General features: G+C 35.7%; 2 protein-coding genes across 3 annotated transcripts; one reads left to right on the top strand and one right to left on the bottom strand.

Annotated features, from left to right (window-relative positions):
• The first annotated feature begins 1,899 nt into the window (after positions 1–1,899).
• On the top strand, positions 1,900–8,098 carry LOC140771464 (uncharacterized). 2 transcript variants are annotated; one of them, XM_073113033.1, is made up of 5 exons: positions 1,900–2,179; positions 3,877–4,174; positions 4,313–4,467; positions 5,067–5,228; positions 7,660–8,098. In XM_073113033.1, the coding sequence occupies exons 1-5, from the start codon at positions 2,099–2,101 to the stop codon at positions 7,723–7,725; spliced, it is 762 nt and encodes a 253-aa protein (XP_072969134.1). In that variant the 5' UTR covers positions 1,900–2,098; the 3' UTR covers positions 7,726–8,098. The 2 variants fall into 2 exon arrangements, with proteins under 2 accessions (XP_072969134.1, XP_072969133.1); XM_073113032.1 differs by having other exon boundaries at positions 1,914–2,179; positions 3,877–4,467.
• A 1,971-nt stretch (positions 8,099–10,069) lies between these two features.
• LOC140770856 (nucleoside diphosphate kinase 3-like) lies at positions 10,070–18,885 on the bottom strand. Its single transcript, XM_073112167.1, has 7 exons — positions 18,759–18,885; positions 17,815–17,952; positions 17,022–17,059; positions 16,874–16,924; positions 16,069–16,236; positions 15,861–15,973; positions 10,070–15,484 (listed from the first exon to the last, which is right to left on the bottom strand). Exons 1-7 carry the CDS (start codon positions 18,838–18,840, stop codon positions 15,361–15,363), a joined length of 714 nt encoding a protein of 237 aa, XP_072968268.1. The 5' UTR covers positions 18,841–18,885; the 3' UTR covers positions 10,070–15,360.
• Positions 18,886–19,669: the final 784 nt, after the last annotated feature.

Raw genomic sequence — 19,669 nt, 5'->3', positions numbered from 1 at the left:
CAATTGAGACTCTCAGCAATATTCCTCTTCACAGTGAACCAATCAACGTCTCAAACAAGTAATACTATTTATTATCCCCAAACATGCACAAGAACATTAACCAAATGACACCACAATTACAGAAGGAATCTTAATCTACTGGAATGATCGGAGGACAGGATATGTCCTCTTTCCTCTGTGATTGTCCATTTTAGTGCTATTCCCATGTTTGGCATGCAATGCAATGTGATTTTCTTCTCTGAACCTTACATGTTGGACTTGTGTTTTTTTCCCCCAAGGGAAAGCTACGCTAAGTTCCATTCAAACATTGATGGCGACCTGACACATAAATTTAGAGAGAGAATAGGATGGTTATCTTTTAATACAAATTTCACATTTAGACTATAGTAGATAGCACATAAAGAACATAAAATATCTAACCCATGATACACAAAATATAATTAAAAAACATGACTCTTAGTAAATTCACATAAACTATCTTATGGTTCCGTCCCGATCCAACATTGAGAAATGAGAATTCCTAATATATAGTAGAAATAGAGAAAAAAGAGAAAATGCTCAAAGAGTGAACATCTCCCATTGGAGGACCAAATGGGAGAGGAGGAGGAGCACAACACTAAAACATGAACTAGAGATTTAAATCCCAGCCAACCTCCATAGCCCATCGGATTGACCTAAGGCATGGGCGTACTAAACAATCTGAGAGGGAGTGGTGACAACCGTAGCGTCGATTTGGGAAAGAAGAAGGGGGAGGAGAACACGATAAAAATGGAAGAGAGGTCTCACAAATTCATCAGAACAAGGAAACAAAATTATTAAAATAGCTTTTAGATTTAGAGTTATCTGGTAAGTAATGCTTACTAACCAAATATCAGTGACAAGATCTTCCTATTCTTTTAGTTTCCTTGAAATTTTTTTTTCTGCTTATTCAACCATTAATTGTTTTTCTTTTTCCGTCGTTCTCTTACTTTTGTTCCTTCAAATCATAAATTCAAGAAACATCTATTTATTCTTTTAACAGTTCTATGATAAGCAAAAAAGTTTAAGTTCTAGTACTTTTAGCCCTATTTGTGATGCCGTCCTATGTGTCTTGATATGCTCTCAAAATCTAATATAATGTATTTCTTTATAGTGTTATAGATGATAATCAAGTTGCAAAATTTATTTTATGGACGGTCACCTGATCTCTGCTTCTTTTTTTTTTTTTTTTCTTTCGCTTACAAAGAAGGAAAAAAATAATTGTGCTTCTATGTCCTCATATGATAATTCTCTGTTGCACTAGTTGTTGGATCATCTAGCGACCATGCCCGTTGGCATATATACTCAATTACCCACTCATTGTGGTTCAGATTTTCTATTTCTTAGGGAGGTGATGTCTTCCTAACTACTATGTGTTGAACAATTGTACAAAACTGGAACAGTTAGATACTGTTCATAGTCCCTGTATAGTTTATTGATAAGGTCCAAGATATTTTAGTGACAACAAGAACATTATGGTCAACTGAGTACTTAAGTATAAGTATCAAAGAGATGAAGCATATAATCTGAAAAGTGATTTATGATTAGGTTAATTGATATAAGGCAATTAATGATCATTTATATTTCTCTATCATTCATGTGATAGAATCAGATACACCCAAAAGCTCATACAAATCACACAGTGACACAATAAAAGACTTGATTTTGGAAACTTCATGAATAACATTATCCTGCCGAACAGAGAGTTGCCATATCTAGTAGGGGCAATTTAGAATATTTCTTTAAGCAATATAAGCTAAATTGCGGAGTGTTATTTGTAGAGTTCCCAATGTCCAACAATCTTGGCAATGGAAATGGAAACCTGATTTAGAGGCTTAGAGTGGTCGCTCTCAGCGGGGCCCACAAGTGATGCTGTCCGGTGCTCGGGGCCGAGTATCTGATCCCTCTCGGCTTCTTGTCGTATTGTCTCCACCCCGGCCTACTTATATCGCCGCCGCCGCTCCTCCCATTTCCATTTGTTTCCTTTCTCCTCCCCTCTCAGAGACTTACGGGAGAAGAAGAAGAAGAGACTTTAATAGTATAAAACTTGAGTGATAAAGAAGAGAGACAAAAAGAGGAGATGTATGCGGCGGCGGGGCTCGAGTTCCCCTTCTTTGGGGGATTCTACCAGGAGGCGGCGGCGTATGATGGGACCCACATGGTAATTTGCTTGCTTCGCTTGATGAATCCATTGTCTTTTTTGTCTTCTTTTGCTCAGAGGAAATTTATGATCGAGTAGAGGTGAATGGGGTTTGGGGGTTTCAATTTCTGGTTTCCTTTGGTCTTCTTTTCTTTTCTTTTTTTCTTTTTTTTTTTGGTGCATGTAAGCCTTGTAGAAAGTCTTATTTACATATTTACTGATCAAAACAAGTTCAATTTGCAAGTGTCCAAGTAGTTGCATGGATGAATGTGACTTGCTTAAGGGGTTAAAGATGCAAAATTGGAAACAACTGTTTTAGAAGGATACTTGTGTTTTTTCTTGCTTATCTTTAGCTGCTGATAGAGTTGAGGAATAATTCAAACTTTATTACAAAGTTATTACAAAGTTTTCCATGGATAGCCTTATTTATTAATCATTATTTACAGTCTCCAGTGTGATATGGATCCCTGTTGATTAAGAATTTAATAATTTATTTATTTGATTTCCTTTTAGCAAGCTAAAAGATAATTTTTTTTTCATGTAATTACTTTTACCTTTTGTCTGATGCACAATATATGTAGAAACAGCAACTTCTTTTCGTTTTTTACCCATGGCTTGTAGGAGTTGAATATTTTTCTATCTAGAGATTCATAATCCATGAAGTCTGATGCATGTGGATTCTACGAAATGTCAAGATGTAGGCCTAAACAAAAGTCCCGACAGAAACTTTTATTAGTTGCTTTTTTTGAGTTCCTAAACTTTAGTGCATGCTGTTGGTCCATCACTCCACTTTATTTTCAATTATATCTGTATTGCTTGAAAGGGAAAGTACAAGTAAGTGATGGATAAACTGAAGCTGGAGCAACTTTATACTCTAGTAAGTTTGTGAAAGTTGAAATTCATGCTTGTGAAAGGATTCTCATCTATGCGTCAGCTATAACTAATTGAATGTTGTGCAAATATTGTTAACATAAAACACAATATAGTTATGGATTCAGACCACTAATCTTGTTCTGAATATTTTAATATTGAAGCGATTCTAGTACTTGAGCGAAGCAAAGTGCTTATCATGCACTCCATATTGTTCATTTTGGAGCTACTTTGTGTAGATTTTAGGGAATCTCCGAGAAAATGAAATACATATTTCACATCTTCTCACCATTCAAAGTTTTCACAAGTTTCCTATAACAAAGTGCAATAGAAATTACATGGCCTACTATGATAGTAATAAGAGGTGCCACCTGGGCAATTATAGCTTCTTCATGACTGCCTCTAACTATGCTTGGGAGGGAGGATAATACTTGTCTTCAGTTGATAAATAAAAGTATTAGGTATTGGGGTATGAGTAGAATCTAGGAAGAAGGAATTAAAAAAAAGAACGCAGCAAAGCATAGTATTTTGACTGTCCAGCTGCAGTAGATCCTTGACACAATTGTTGTGCCAATCTTTTGAGTAGAATTCCTAGAAGTGTTTTGATTAACACAAATCGGTTGTCTCAATGTATAATTCCATAAGCTTCAGACAATGTGATATTCATCAAGCCCCAATTCAATCTGATTTTTTTCTGAAATTCCTCAGGCCAGTGCCGGGGTAATCATATTCCTTTTCTTGCAAGCCAAGATCATGTTCATAAGCCTGATGTTTCTATTAGTCATATCAACATATTTGATGATATATTTACAAGGCTAAATTTTCTTAGTTCTTCCACTCTTATACAGGGGAACATGGTGCAGATGTCCATTTTATCAGAATACGACCTTGGAGGGGAAGGGGATCTATTTAAAGCTCCAGAGCCTATAATAGAAGAATCAGTATTTAGTAGTGATCCCATGGAAACTGCCATGTCTATAATATCTGGTGGGGATGATGTCACCACAGAACCATTAAAGGCCGCAGACTTGGAAGCAATTCAATATGATCATCTACTCAGTGATGTCTACTATGCATGCAAGAAGGATCTCCTTGAAAGTTCTGCAATTGAAGAATCACTTTTGGATCTATTGAATATTAAACTAGGTGATGTCTTCTGTGAGTGCAAGAATGACCTCCTAGGGAATTCTGCTAGTGAAGAACCATTTTCTGAGCTATTTGATATTAAGCTTCCTGCAGAACAATTAGAAGTACCGATCTCAGAGAATCAAACGTTTGTTGCAGAAGGACCAATACAAAAAAGTGTTAGTTTTGGGTGTCTAGAGTCAACTGAATGGATCTGGCCTTGCCCTGTGAGACCAAACTTTCTTGATTTTCAAGGACTAGATTTTGAAGCTGCATTCGGTATAAGGAGATCTTACAGTGAAGGGGATATTCAGGTCAGATAAAGAAAACTACCTCTTCGCTAGTTACAATCTTTTATTTTGCTCTCTTCATCCTTCTCGTTTCCTTGTTTCCTTGTTTCTATATATACATAGCAAGTGACAAAGAATACAAGTCTAAACTCTCCTTTGGACGATGTTCTAGATATGGAAGGGTGATGGCTTCATCATCTTCTGGATCTGTATAAAGTCAATATATTGGTTTCGGGTTGCAATATCTGCTAACTTATTCCATAAAATCAAAAGCAAACAGAAGAATATGTAACTTTTATTAAGTTGGTTCCCTAATTCCTGATTACTAATGATTTGAGGAAAGTTTAAGCATGATTTACTATCCATAAATGCACGTCTCCATCACTGTAGTTGAGTTGTGCTATAGCCTATGATTCTGCTAATAAATTGTGAAAAATAGGCATTATATGTCAGAATTATTGCTTTGTTAGTTTTGACACAAGGTACATCATGGGCAATCTTTGGTTGCATGACTTTGTTCTTGGGAGAGCAGCTAGTTATTTGACCTTAAATGAGCATTGGGAATGAGATCCTCCAGGCAAATTTTACATGTTTTGGTCGTTGACTTAAAATTTTTCTGACAGAATCTCAGTGATAATAACACAAGCCTTGGAAACACAACAGTTATTGATTCATCCTTTGAGCGGCTTTTTACTATAAATGACACGAAGACCGAAGAAAGAAGGCAAAAACTTTCCAGATACAGGAAGAAGAAGACACAAAGGAACTTTGGCAGGAAAATCAAGGTACACATGAATAATCCTTTCTGACTTTTCTTCTTCTGGAATTTCATTCTTAAGGGACAAATGCTTGGCCAGTATTTACTATGACGAGATGTGCCTGAGTATGTTAATTCATCACTGGTTTATAGTTATACCTAACAGAGAGTTTGATAGATTAATTATCAGAACTACGAAGAAAAGAAAAGAAATAACATTACAGTGTTCTGGTGATTTTTGTAGACTTCTCAAGCTTAACTGCAACAAACCATGATTGGATTTTCAAATGTTTACTTTGAGCAGTAATGCCAATACAATTTTTGCCTCTCTGTCCCAGTTTTGCTTATTATTGGTTTGACCCAAGGTCAGCCATGCTGGTGAGCATGCCCTATGCTGCACTTGTCGTGCCAATAGGCGTATGACAACCGGCACAGGCTGTACTATTAGTGGCACAGCCCCGAACTGAGCCAGCACGAGTGTGTGCCGTCTCATGCCTACCTGCACAGGTCAAATGATGCTCCAAAGCCTCTAGTTAGACCAATCACCCGTTGAAGGTCAGTGGTGATGCTCCAATGAGCTAATAACTCATTAAGGATTAGTGGCGATGCTCCAATAAGCCAATAACTCATTAAGAGTTAGTGGTGATGCTCCAATAAGCCAATAACCCATTAAGGGTTAGTTTCTTATTTGTCACTTGACAACCCACTTTATTAAATAGGAATAAAAGTGATTGAAATTGGGAGAAGGTGAAAGAGAGGAGAAAGAGGAAATTAATGAAGAATTTAATATTTTTTCTTCAAACTTAGACCATTGAGGAAGTAAACATGAATATAGGCATACTCAGATGGAATATCTAGAAAATTCAAACCAAGAATTTGACCATCTCATGTTAGATAGAGCTCATCAAAGTCAGATATGGAGTCAGACCTCGAGAGGCCGAGCTAATGGTGGTCTTAAATACAATTGAGATGACACTAAAAATGATAATAGTAATAATCAGGGCCAAAGGGAGGGGATTAGAGGGGGCAATTGTCCCCCCACCCACCCACCCACCCACCCAGATTGATAGTTATTTTTTAATTAAATTATTTGCATAATTAGTTACTATGGAAAAAGAGCAAGTCACTTCACGTGACTTTCTAACTAACTATTCAAGTGGGTTCATTTAAATTTTTAAATATATTTAAAAGTTTTATCCCTATCCCGTGGGGTCTACCATAATTTTAAATTCAATCAAATCCTAAAGGAAAAAGTTGGTCTATGACTACAACCAATAAATAAAAATCAAAGATAGCTTAATAAAGTTCTTTTAATCTTATAATTACTAATTTATATATTTAAATTAATAAATTACATAAAAATTAGTTTTAAATTTTACTTTTAATATTGATAGATTTTGTTTTAATTATTGAATGCTAAAATCTTTCGGATTCTATTGAAAATTAGTATCTATTTAGTAAAACTTAGTAAAACATCATTGAAAAAAATTCTATATGTTTTATATTCACAATCTGTATATGTTGTACTTACGTTGATGTTAATTGTTCTTATGCATGTTTAATATCTATATCACGTCATATTAGTATTGTAATATTTGTATAAGAATTATGTGAGACATTATAATAAACAATATTATTAATGGATGAGTTTTGAGAATTATTGATAGTAATTTGTTCAACATTCTTGTATTATTTTTGTGTCAGCAAATGAAGTTTTAACCATCCTCGTCATTCTACGCACAAGTAGATTTCGATTTTAATTATTAATTTATTGTAAATTAATGAATGTATTCAATTATATTATATGTTGAATAATATCTCTACTTAATTAAAGCTATATTTTTAATAAAATATGTTATCAACAAAAATAATTTAAGGATAAAAGACTTTAATATAAATTTTAATACATATATTTAAAGAAAAAATATTCTAAATACTTAAAAAATATATTTAAAATATGTTAAAATCGTGCCGAGGGCATGCCGACGGGCATACCTTATGCCATTAAACAAACCAAAATGATTGAAGTTTTTCCATATGAAATCGTCTTAAGTCTAATTCCTATTACTTTAGCAGGATTATTCGTGACTGCCTATTTAGACGTGTGGGGGATTGTGTTTTTGGCACGACAATTCTTGATTGACCCTATTAAATTTTCAAAGTATAAATTTGTGTCCTGGATGAGGATACTATATTGTAACAGTATAATTGAAACCCGCACATTTATAATGTAAAGTTGATCACAAGGCATCCTCTTCTGTCATAGGTTGCTTCACCAAAGTATCAAGAAATATGGTTTCACATCTTCACATAAACTCCTCTGATTACCAACAGATTTAATGCTTTTAGTTGAGTATTAAATTTATCTACATTCCAGTACATCCAAATGTCATCACTAAACTTTTCGTTACATTCATTTTTCTTATTTCAAGAAGAATACTTAGTTTTGGATTTTTCAGTATGCTTGCAGGAAGGCTCTGGCAGACAGTCAGCCAAGGGTGCGTGGAAGGTTCGCAAAGAGTTAAGAGAGTGGGAGATATCGAAGCCAAGGCGGTTTATGTAGATATGCGAGTAGGATTAGCTTAATGTCACAGAAGATGAGCAGTTCCTCTTCTCTATAAAGCTTAAAAGGATACGTGCCACTAGAGGTTCGAAGGTCTTTGTGGCTCTTGTAGGCCTCTCTCTCTCTCTCTCTCTCTCTCTCTCTCTCTCTCTCTCTCTATCTGTAATCTTTGCTTTTCTGTGATAATTACCTTTCTAGATGGGCATGGAGCTATACTCTTGTAAAAAGGTGCGAATAATGTAAGAGGGCTCCAAATAAAAAGCCGGTGTATGTCGGCTGTGTATGTTTTTGACGCTTAAAATGTCTTTCAATATCTTATGCTTGCTTTGGTTATAGATGTCTTTCTACATCAATTCTCTCTATCTTTAATTCTTTACTAAAGAATTTTAAGCTCTATTTACGGACTCATAGGTCATAGTTTGTCTGGCTTAAACAAGTATTGGGCAACTGTTCTGTGAAATAACTTTCAGAGTAGTATAGCTATGTTTATTTATTATATTTGTATAAAAAAGTTATGCAGGTATGAATTAGGTATAAATTATTAGTGTTTGGTTGTAAACTTAATATAATGTATAATAATTACACTTAATGTGACATATTCAAGTAAAAGAGAACAGCGAGATTGCATTAGAAATGTGTAAGATTTTATATTTAAAAGTCTAAAATAGGCCCTAGTAGATAAAAAGAAAGTACTAATACATAAATATTTAGTATGCAGTGTGGACTTTTCCTTCACCAGGGACAAAATTCTCTGCTCGTTTAAATATAATTCAAATTTATATAGAAAATATGAATATTTTTATTACACAGTGCAGAAGTTTCTTTGCACTTCGACGAATTTCTTTGCATATCTATGCGGAATTAATTTGGACTTATTAAGTGTTGTCTTTTCAAAGAGCAAAGTAATAATTTTATGTTATTGTTAATTTAATTTAATTTAATTTAAATGTATGGGATAAGAGGAGACAGAAATAAAAATTAGTATACCAAAATAAGTCTAAATACTTGTTTATTAGTTACTATACTAAAATAAAAAGACTTATTAGAAAATAAGTCAGAAAATGTTATATGTACAAAGCCCACAGACAACCAACAAATGCATAAAATTAGTTCCAAAAAAAAAAGGAATAAAATTAGCATTACCAAGAACTGCACCAGCCTCTGAACAATCTACGAGCTTGTAACCTGAAAAAATTCAGAGCTGAAAATCCAACCATAGATCCTGGCAAGTTTTACTTTAAGTTCCATCTAACATCCTGATAAATAAAGCAGAGAGTAGAATAGCCTATTCACGGAACAAATGTCTGCAGAGGATTAAAACAGAAGGAAATGAAGGATACCACAGGAAAACTAGGAGTTATCCCATGCTACCATTCAACCAAAAGTTGGTATAATATTCATTATATATTGTATATCATCATAAAACCAAATAAAAGAAACGGAATTTTAAGCAGAAGAAATACAAGAGCAAATTTGAGGAACAGGTTCATAAATTTTCTATTTAAATGGAGAGAATGAACGACCCATCCATCCCACAGGTAAATATGCTGGAAGTTCACATGACCACACAGATGTGTTGTTGAACCAGCGACGGATGCCACTTGGCCCAGAAACTAATGCCTCCTACTCTCGCTGCTGTTGGTAATGACGACCACTACCACCAGTCATCATCTTCTGGGACATGGAGATCTCATTCTCTGCTCCTTCGTATCTGTTATAGCACCACCTTATCCTGCAAGTTACAAGCAGCACAAAGGATAAGTAATACATCTTACAACAGAAAATGATGTTGAATACTTGAATTTATATCAGATTAGAAATAAATGTACTGCATAGCTTGAGGAGACATTGCAACACCAGGCTAAGGCACAAAGAATTCAAATAATCCGATTAACACAGTTTAGGATCAATCGCGCACGTTTGAAGGAAGGTCATGCCCCGTGCTCGAAAGGAAAATGAACCTACGGTGAGTTCGTGCTCAGTGGTAAATACGCGAAGTACCCGTGCTCCAAAGGATACGTACGCGTGTGTGTTGTGACACGTGTAAACTAGGTGGGCTGGTCTCTTTTATTATGGATTTCCGAGGGAACAATCCCGACGTCCGCGTGCAGTCGAGTACCCTGTATAGAAGAAACCCCGCCATCTCCCCACCAACGGTCAGATAGCGCGCTCTATAAATATAGGGGACCGTTCCTCCTCTTCCCTCTCCTTCCCACTCAAGTCGAATCTTTCGATTAGGGTTTTTCTTTCTTGGTCTTGGATCTCATCAAAGAAGAGGGATCTTTATGAGTGTGTGTGTGTGTGTGTGTGTGTGTGTGTGTGTATGTGTGTGTGTGTGTGTGAGAGAGAGAGAGAGAGAGAGAGAGAGAGAGAGAGAGAGAGCGGGATCCAGGGTTTTGTGTTGCCCAGGTTTGTTTCCTGTCTCCGGTTATTGAATTTTCTGGTCTTGTAATTGTTCTCTGGCGTCTGCTAATTACCATATGCAATCCTGTTTCCGTTCGTGGCGTTCTTGATTCGGTTCTTGGTTCTGGTTTGTTCTTGTTTTCATATACTTCTTGTTTTGCCCCAATTGAAGTTGGAAGAGCTTGAGTGCGAATTCGTAGGAGGAATTGATGTTACCATGGCGATTGAGTGACCACTTTATCAGATTAAATCTCAACTATGTGGTTCTATATCAACCTCTATTTCTTCCCAAAAATTCTCCTATCCATCCTGTCCTAATGTTGCACATGGTTTCTCCTTCAATCTAACTCTTGACATTTCCCCCCTTAAAATGACTTGTTCTGCAGATTGATCTGAACGGTGCATAATTCACCATTTGCATTTTTCGTGATTAAAATTTCAAGAGTTGTGTCATTATGTTTCCTTGATTTGTATTCTTGCTCTTACTATACTATTTATCATACTCTTTTATATCCAGTTACATCTAAATCTTGTACTCATCCGATCTATTTAAGTGCCTATTCCAGAATTTGGTTTTGACATCTATAACAGAATTAGGCAGATCCATTTCTTGGTAAATTTGATCTTCATAGTTAATGTTGCATTCTTGAAGAAACTGACTCATTCATCCTCTATCAAGTTCCAAATCTTTGAAGTCACAGATCATGCTTGAGTTCCTAGTTGATCATGCATTGGCCTATATAACTATGCTATAGAAAAATTTAAATATGTATCTATTTTTTTCTTTTTCGTCATTTATTTTTAACTATAAAATGTTGTAATACTTTTAAGTATGTAAAATGTAATTCTAATCGAGGTTTAAGTTTCATAGGGTTTCATGCATCCTTGAAGAAAGTGAGTCATTTATCTTCCCATTGATTTCCATGTTTCTCAATTCACAATCATGGTTTTAACTTTGTATCCAAAAAATGTTGACATATTGACTCATACAAGCTAGCTGCATCAAATCCTCAATTACCTTTCGTCTTCCTTTGCTTCAGTTATCCTGACCATAGGTTGTCGAATACTGGAAGAATTCTTTTATGTAGATCAAGTTCTGATCGTGGCCTATATTCATTAGTTCCTATGTCTCTTTTATATTCATGTGATTTTTTTTATGATCTTCTGCGGTCTGATCAATATGTCTGAGAGTTATCTTTAGTTTGGGTCACATTTCAAAGCATAGCCCTGAGATGAATCAAGAACCATGTAAATCTGGTCATGATGGGTAAGAAAACTAATTTTTCAGATACTTTTGCTTCAATTAGGAAATCTGAAATGAGTAATGGAAATGACGAGGAATTGAATACTGTCTGTTAAAATGGATGGATTTGATACGCGTGCCTGAGTGGGACTTAAAACCTAATTGGGAAAGATTATCTATTTGGTGGTTAATGGATGCTAAGATGTTTCTTCTAGAATTCCATAATGTATGAATGATAAAGGAGATTGTTGAAATAAGAAATCTATCAGTAGGAGAGGTGGAGATTGGAACTGATGAGTGCAAAGCTGAAAATGGAGCAGAACAAACAATAATAGCAAGAGTAGTATTATGGATTAAAGTTTTAGGTTACCCTATTTTTGCTGGAATAGAAATAAATATGTGCATATGTGATTGTAATTTGATAATTTGAAAGCCATTGATGAAATATTACATATGAAAAGGTTTTATAGGGCACTCAAACTATTCCTCAGTAATAGCCTAGAGAAACAATCCTAAAAAAAGAAGATTGCTATCAAGGGGGAAGACCTAGAGGAGCAAAGATTGCCATCAAGGTAAGAAAATTGTTCTGTCAGACACTTTTGCTTCGATTAGTAAATCTGCAATGGCTATAGAAATAAGGAGGAACTGAATATTGTCTGTCAAAATCGATGGATTTGATACACGTGTGTCTGGGACTTATACCTAGTTGGGAAAGAATATCTCTTTGGTGGTTAATGGATGCTAAGGTGTCTCTTCTGGAATTATATAATGTATGAATGATAAAGGAGACCGTTGAAATAGGAAATCTATCAGCAGGGAAGGTGGAGATTGGAACTGATGAGTGAATAGCTGAAATTGGAGCAGAACAAACAATAGTAACAGCTGCTGGAACAGTATAGTATGAAATAAAGTTTTAGGTTACCCTATATTTGTTGGAATAGAAATAAATGTGTGCAGATGTGATTGCAATTTGGTAATTTGGAAGATATTGATGAAAGATTACAGATGAAAATGTTTTTTAGAGCACTCAAACTATTCTCAGTAGTAGTCTAGAGAAACAACCCTAAAATATGAAGATTGCCTTCAAGGAATATGACTGTTGAGCATAGTTAGGAATGAATGAAGGACAAATCTTAACATAGGGGACCTCATCAGGAGATGGACATGTTCATGAGGATCGGGAATAGCTGTGATTACCAAAGGTAGAACATGAGGACAGTATATTGCAGATTTGAGGGTCTTTAATGCCAGGGATTTTAGACATTGATGATTACAATCAAGGGGAGCATTTTCTAGTGCAAGAGGCACAAGGTTTGATTCTATCATACTATCAAGAAATATAAACTTATAAAGACAAGGACAGTAGGTAGATGCAGCAAGCATGAGGATCCAGTTTCTAGTGGCACTAGTAGCAAGATCAAGAGAACTGGAAAATGGATGGTTATGATATGCCTGAGTTATGAGAATTTTGAATTGCAGAAGTTTATACATCTTAAGTTGATTAAAACAGCAAATAGCTGTAGGTTTTATGTTGGGGATATGGAATTTTGCAAGAAGGGATATGGAATGTGTCATGGTGCTAAAGAGAAAAGTAGAAAGGGATATGGAATGGCCGAATTGGAAAATAGGAGGGTGTCATAGGAAGAACTAGAAAGAATTTTGCAAGAGGGGATCAATACAATAATTGATGGAAATATTGTAGTGGACAAGAAAGACAGAGGATAACAGATATGGTGACCGGAGAACAAGCTGATTTTTCATGTCTACAATTAACAGAAAATGCAGCAATTTCTGGAAGTTTTGAGCAGTATGGGATCAAATAAAATGGAGGAATAGAGGAATACCTAGTGAAGGACGAGCTTCTGTTTATTATCTGATAACATGTTATATAAGGAATAGGGATGCAGAATGAAGAAAATGTATGAAAGTGCTTGATTTTGATGTAAATTTGTCAACCGATGCACTAAATAGAAATGGACTGGGAAAAGGATCCGTACAGCGAAGAATAGTTGGGGAAGAAGGATTCAAATGGAAATGTTGTTGTTAATAGTTAAATTGATAAACTTCTGAGTCTATATATTTGAGAGAAACAGAGGAGGAAATTTTGATATTAATGGCTGATTATGTCCTGAGGTTGCAAATGGAGAAGTTGGAAGGTGCGCCCCCATGATATCAGAAATATAGGAATTGATAAGAAAGGGCAACAGTTATATAGGACTAGGACCTCTCCTGATGAGAACTATATCTAAAGCTGATTTTAGTTCAATTTAATTTGGCAATCTAATTTGGCATTCTTGTGTTTTCTAGTTCAATTTAATTTTAACATTCCCCTTTTCCCTCATATTTTCTGTTTGAAATAGGGGTTGAAATCTTTGATTATTAATTGACGCATGATACAATACCCAACTAGACATTCTCTGAAATAGAAATTAATAGATGAAATCTTCCTAAACTTTTTTTTTTATCTTGGATCTTGACAATTAAATAGTAAATCTTATACACTTAAACTTCATCTCATGGTTTATGACAATTAAATAGTAAATCTAATGATCTGTCGTATACTAAAACAAACTATTGAGTTATTAGATGACAAGGTGGAGAAAGGGTAGACTCATCTGCTGAGTTTTATGGAGGAACATGGAATTTTGGTACATTAGAATATGCTATAATCTTTCTTAATATTAAAAAAACTGTTGAGCTGAGAAGGTGGAGGAGAAAGTAGACTCTCTTCTTAGTTGTAGTTACAAAATGATTAACTAGGATTAACAATAGGCTAAGAACGGTCATTGGAAAAATTATGGATGGTCCTATAATCCATACATAGTAGATTTATTTAGGATAGTATGGTGAATGCACGAGTTGCCATTATGAACCAAAAAGAGAGTCTCCTACTAGCTGAACTTTGGAAAAGATTTTGATAATGTGAGATGAGAATTCTTGGTGTAGTTCAATGTTTTTGGGAGGATGGTGAAGTTGAATCGTAAAGGTGATATTCACAGGATATACTGCTCTGATAGTCAACGAGAAGATGAGAGAATATTCAAAAGCAAAAAGGGATTAAGATGAGGAGATTATTTATTTCCTTGGAAGATGCAAGGAGGGATGGATGGATTGGAGAAAATAGAGAAGATATTAGCCAGTTGGTAAGGGAAAAAAAATCCTCGGAGGAAGAATTACATTTCCTAATTCTATATTGGCTTGTATACTACTATGCCAACTTGGATTAGAAAGAGAATTGATAATGTGAGATTTCCCATTGGAAGGAAAGAAATGCAAATAGGGGGTAGTATATGCAATGGCAGGTTTGATTATATAATCAATGAAAGAGGAGTTTGCTGGCTGAGGTATTATAGTTCCCTAGGACATGAATACTGCACGTCTAACAAAATGTGAAGGCTTCTAGATTCAAGTAATGAGATATGCGGAAACAATACGATGAAATGGTTTTAGTTACAGAAGGTTGAGAAGATCAAACAGATTATCTTCTATCTGGAATGGGATTCTGCAGACAAGGGTTGCATGGAGAGAGAAATTACGGATGTAAGATTAGCGTCACAATATAGAAACTTTTGAAATCAACATTTGTAGAAATAAAACGGGTGGAAGATGTCAAAGTAGCAGAGGTATGGAGAATAGGCAATGTTAAACGTAGTAATAGGAGGTTTAGAGAGCAATCCATTCGGTATCCAGAGATCCTTCACTGGTCGCGCAATTTTTATCTGATCAAATTGCGTTTCCGGTTTGATAACCAGCTTAGTGGTAAATTTACCAGTGCGACCACCAGATCTTGTCTACTTTTGATAACTTTTTACAACCAAAGCAAGAGTTACAGCTTATTGAATCAACTCAGTTGAGAGTGACAGCCCTAGTTCCTGCGATACAATTTATTGGAAAATAATCCCCAGAAGAAGGGCTTTGCCCTCCTTAAGAAATTATTTTTGTTCATAAAGTTCAGTTGACTCCATATATCCACTTCTCAGCATTCCCGGTGTAAGAAACTAACTCGCTAGGCTCAAACCAAAGAGCAATTTCATTTTTCGCTGTTTCGGGACCATCACTTCCATGAATGATGTTTCTGCAACAAAGTAGGGCAAACAACAACTCATCAAGAAATCATGGGATGAAACAAAAGACTGGAAATACCGGCTAACTTGACGTTCATAATTAGTACTGGGCAGAGAGAAGCAGAGCAGATTAATGGAAAAATATGGTAATAACTGAATATGGGCAAATCGTGTAAACTAAAACCAACAAATCTCTCTATAAATGTGTGTATGTGTGTATACATAATAAATGTACACATACTCTTACTGGGGTCATGAAATTTAATTAAGCGTTCCAAAATATCATCTTGACAATAATGTTGGTGTGGTCTTAAATTATACCCTTCTAATGCAATAAAACAGGTTGACAAAGGAAATTCATGATAAAACAAGTAAAGCATCTTATACCTTCCAACAACTACAGCAAGATCGCCCCTGATTGTTCCTGGTTCAGATTTTTGTGGATCAGTGGCACCAATTAGTTTTCGACCGTACTTTATTACACCCTCCCCTTCCCAAACCTACACAAAAATAAAGAAAGAGATAGTATTGGATCTTTCTTTTTTCCAGCCCAACTTCTTAGAAGGAAAAGAATCAGCGCTAGCGATCAGCTTACCATTGCAAGCACGGGAGCCGAGCTCAGGAAGTCACATAGTCCACTAAAGAATGGCTTATCTTTAAGGCCATGGTAGTGTTTCTGTGCAAAGTCCTTGGATGGAAGAACGAGCTTGACGGCCACAAGTTTATATCCCTTGCGCTCAAAACGTGATATGATTTCAGCAATCTGGAAAGAGAAAAAGTTATTATTATGGTTGTACAGACAGAACAAGAATAGAGCAATCAAAACAAAACAATTTATTGGGTTTTTTATTTTTTTCTCTTTGATCCTCCCTTACATGACAGGAAGTAGTTTCATAAAGTCATGATATCATGTAAAACTTTCATGATGCGCCTATAGAGTTTTAGCTTTAAGAAAATTAGTGCCCAGGTGGCAAGAAGCATAATTTCTAGAAACTTATCTACTGTTACAATCATGGATTATGTGTAGACACGACTCAACACTCAGCTTTCTGTACTAGTGCGGTAGTGCCTAGTCTGTCAAAGAGAGGTGAATAATTTTGACATCAACATGCTAATATTTTTGTCTTTTTCTGTGTAAATTTCAACTCAAAAAGAATACAAGCACATTTATGAGAAATCAAACGTGCATTTTTCTATTCTTTTCTCCAAAATTTTGTTTATATGATATTTTCCTTGTCTCCGACAGTCAAATCGGCTCATGTCCAACAGAAAGACTCGACGAATCAAGATGTTTATTTTTCTAAAGATCTCGAGTTCCACTAAACTTTTGCTCTCATGAATAGCTAAATTATTAAACGAAGCATCTCTACTACAAAGATACACTGGGAAAATAATGTTACCAATCCTCTCTGCAGTCCATCGGGCTTAATTGCAATGAAAGTGCGCTCTAGCTGAAAGCAGGAGAAAATCGTGATTTAGATGTGAAAGAATTTTAACTTTTAAGAATCTTTCATGAAAGTCATTAATTAATAAATAGTAAGTACGTACCTCAGCAGCATGTGCTTCCTGATCATGAAGCATGTAAACTGAAACCAAAAAGGAGAAGTAAGCATTGAGAAGGTTTAATGCAAGTAAGAAGCAATAGCAGGAATACTCAATAGAGATTGTCATTCCATATAAAAGCTTTTATTTCATTCGTAATTTACTCCTAAAACTGTGCAGGAGTAGCTTACTAGAAGGTCATATTACATCAGCCATTAGGAAACAGAGTATTTAAATAATGGCTGCTTTTCACTAAGAGAACCCAAAAAAAAGTGTCAGAATGGGGCGGAAAAGCATTGGAAATATGTAAACTAATTGAACTAAGAAAGATAATGAAATCAGAGCAGATATATACCATAGAACAACATTTTCTACTGAGATCTTTTATATTCAATCATCATATATCATCCTTGAAGAACAACACTGATTTCATATTCCTCCATGAAAATTCTAAAACGCAAAAGGAGCAAGTATGCACACAGTACGTTGTAAAACATGTTGATAGTCTTCATGAGATCATTTAAGAGTCTCACTTCGTTAGAAGATATCTGGCTTGAAAAACACAAAAGGAGAAGGGCAAATGTACTTTGGTTTTTTCGTTTTCAATTTGAACTTGGCAGCTTGGCTCATGGAAGAAATCCAACTAGTGCAAACAAACACAGAAACATGCATTTCATTCACCAAGTAAAATATCTGACAACTAAGATAACAACCTAACAATCTGATTAGATACTAATCATCTATTTTCATCAGAAGGAAACCATAAATCAGGCAATGTGGGTGATCCTTAGAGGCAAACCTGCAGCAGGAATGGCAAGAGCAGCAGACAACCATCCACTTTGTGTATTTCTGTAGTCAGCTCTCTGGTAAGAAGAAAGTAGAGCTGGAAACTTTCCTCTGATATTAGTCAATGCAGCAACTGCTGCACTTCGTCCTTCTACAAAAGAATCGCCAACTATTTAATTAACCTACAAACTAATATAACGTAAATGTTGGAGTCACAAAATCCTACATTACCACATCATAAGTTAAGTTAACTCTCAAGAATATTATGAAACTGGAGAACAAAAAGTTCTCCAGCATGTCGATCATACTCAGATTCTTGGACAGGAGCAGAGAAGTACATTAGAGGTACTATCTGAACCAGAACTAGTGGCCTATCACACCACCTCGACTATTTAAGGTTAGAAAATTACATTACTACATAGACCTCATCGTTGCATAAATAGATTATTGTGAACAATAATAATAGGTATGTTGCAGCTTGACCAAAACCAATACATGGCATGACAAACCATGCAGAAGAAGAATAGCTTAGATTAGTTATCCTAGATCAATCAGAAAACATAACGCATGAGATACGAGATTAATAGATTAATAACCATACGAATCAATTGAAAATATTAAATTGACAATTAAAAAAAAAAATCGAGCGCCAAGCTATTTTATTTAAACAAAACCCCATGCAAAAAGTCGACCGGCGAAACTTGATATCATCATGCTAGACTCCTCAAATCGAATAAGAAAAAGAAATGTTACGTTTTTTAATCAAACAGAACACGGCTAATTCCTTCAACAACAGCAACAAATATGGTAGTCAGTCTAATGCGAACGTAAGATAAAAGTAAAACGTCGGTATCGGGGAATTCAGATCATGGAAACTAGATTTACCTCACCTCACACTGCAATCCAAGAAAGAATACATTCTAAACTAAAACATCTAGTGAGCTTAGTACCACTCACCGAACGAAAGAGGCGGGCCACGGGAGGCGGAGAGGAGAGCCCTCGCCGTCCTCCAGGCGGACCTATAGATCCAAGAGCTCATCGTTCTGGTCGAATAGATTCGCTTCCTCTACTGCTCCTCCTCTTCCTAAGGCTTGCTTTGGTTTTGGGTTTCTTTTATGGGGGATATCTTAGGGTACGCAACGCGAGGTAGTGGATGGGGGCCACTCCTTTTGATAATTTTGTCCCTGTCTTTTTGAGTAAAATACGGGTGATCTTTGGGAGTCCATAAGGAATTTGAGATAATACTAGGGGCTTTGAGGTCATCTCATCTAAGTGGTCCATTGTTCTATTGCAGAAATGGCGGAGAAAGAATCGAATTCATAAGCCCGTCGCGCTGGTAAAAGAGAAGAAGCTCGCTATCGATGCGTAATGGGAGAGCCTGAATTGGAGGTGATCCTCTGCAGCCGTTGCCGCAGGAATTTCATGTAGATAGGGTCTTTGGCAGATTGTAGTAGGCAGTTTCTTATTACTTCAAACGCTTATATGGATGAGATTAGGCGGTGCTAATCTAAGTTTGCATAGAGAGTTCATCCAATTTGCAGATAAGTCCAATTTGACATCCCACCCAGGATATTTGCGAGAGAAAAGAAGGAACCTTAGATTTTAATAACAGTAAAGTTAGGCTTTTAAAATTGAATACATTTATTTTTTATACACGCAACAAAATGTGCACAAAAAATTTATTATTTATTTATTTTATTATTTTTTGCTGCGAATGCCCCCATCACACCAATTTTATCTTTTCCTTTTATCTAAAATAATCCTGCATGATAAAGAAAGTCGCAGACATTAAACCTTGATCTCATATCCCTTGACCCTCTTCATCCTCCTTCCATGATTCCATCCCTCCTTTGGCCCCCTTCTAATTG

The sequence above is a fragment of the Typha angustifolia genome, chromosome 11 (genome assembly GCF_048772165.1).
Source record: "Typha angustifolia cultivar Huaian chromosome 11, ASM4877216v1, whole genome shotgun sequence".
Taxonomy (NCBI): domain Eukaryota; kingdom Viridiplantae; phylum Streptophyta; class Magnoliopsida; order Poales; family Typhaceae; genus Typha; species Typha angustifolia.
Note: the sequence above shows the minus strand (reverse complement) of the source record. Positions and strands in the feature narration are given on the sequence as shown.

What these genes read in the sequence shown, in the direction of transcription:
- LOC140771464 (XM_073113032.1), top strand. Translation starts at nt 2,099, where the DNA reads ATGTATGCGGCGGCGGGGCTCGAGTTCCCCTTCTTTGGGGGATTCTAC. An exon ending in ACAGTGAAGGGGATATTCAG is followed by an intron (nt 4,468 to 5,066) that starts GTCAGATAAAGA and finishes TTTTTCTGACAG; the next exon opens with AATCTCAGTGATAATAACAC. An exon ending in ACTTTGGCAGGAAAATCAAG is followed by an intron (nt 5,229 to 7,659) that starts GTACACATGAAT and finishes TGGATTTTTCAG; the next exon opens with TATGCTTGCAGGAAGGCTCT.
- LOC140770856 (XM_073112167.1), bottom strand. Translation starts at nt 18,840, where the DNA reads ATGAGCTCTTGGATCTATAGGTCCGCCTGGAGGACGGCGAGGGCTCTC. An exon ending in AGGAAGCACATGCTGCTGAG is followed by an intron (nt 16,925 to 17,021) that starts GTACGTACTTAC and finishes TCCTGCTTTCAG; the next exon opens with CTAGAGCGCACTTTCATTGC. An exon ending in CTTGCTGTAGTTGTTGGAAG is followed by an intron (nt 15,485 to 15,860) that starts GTATAAGATGCT and finishes ACTTTGTTGCAG; the next exon opens with AAACATCATTCATGGAAGTG.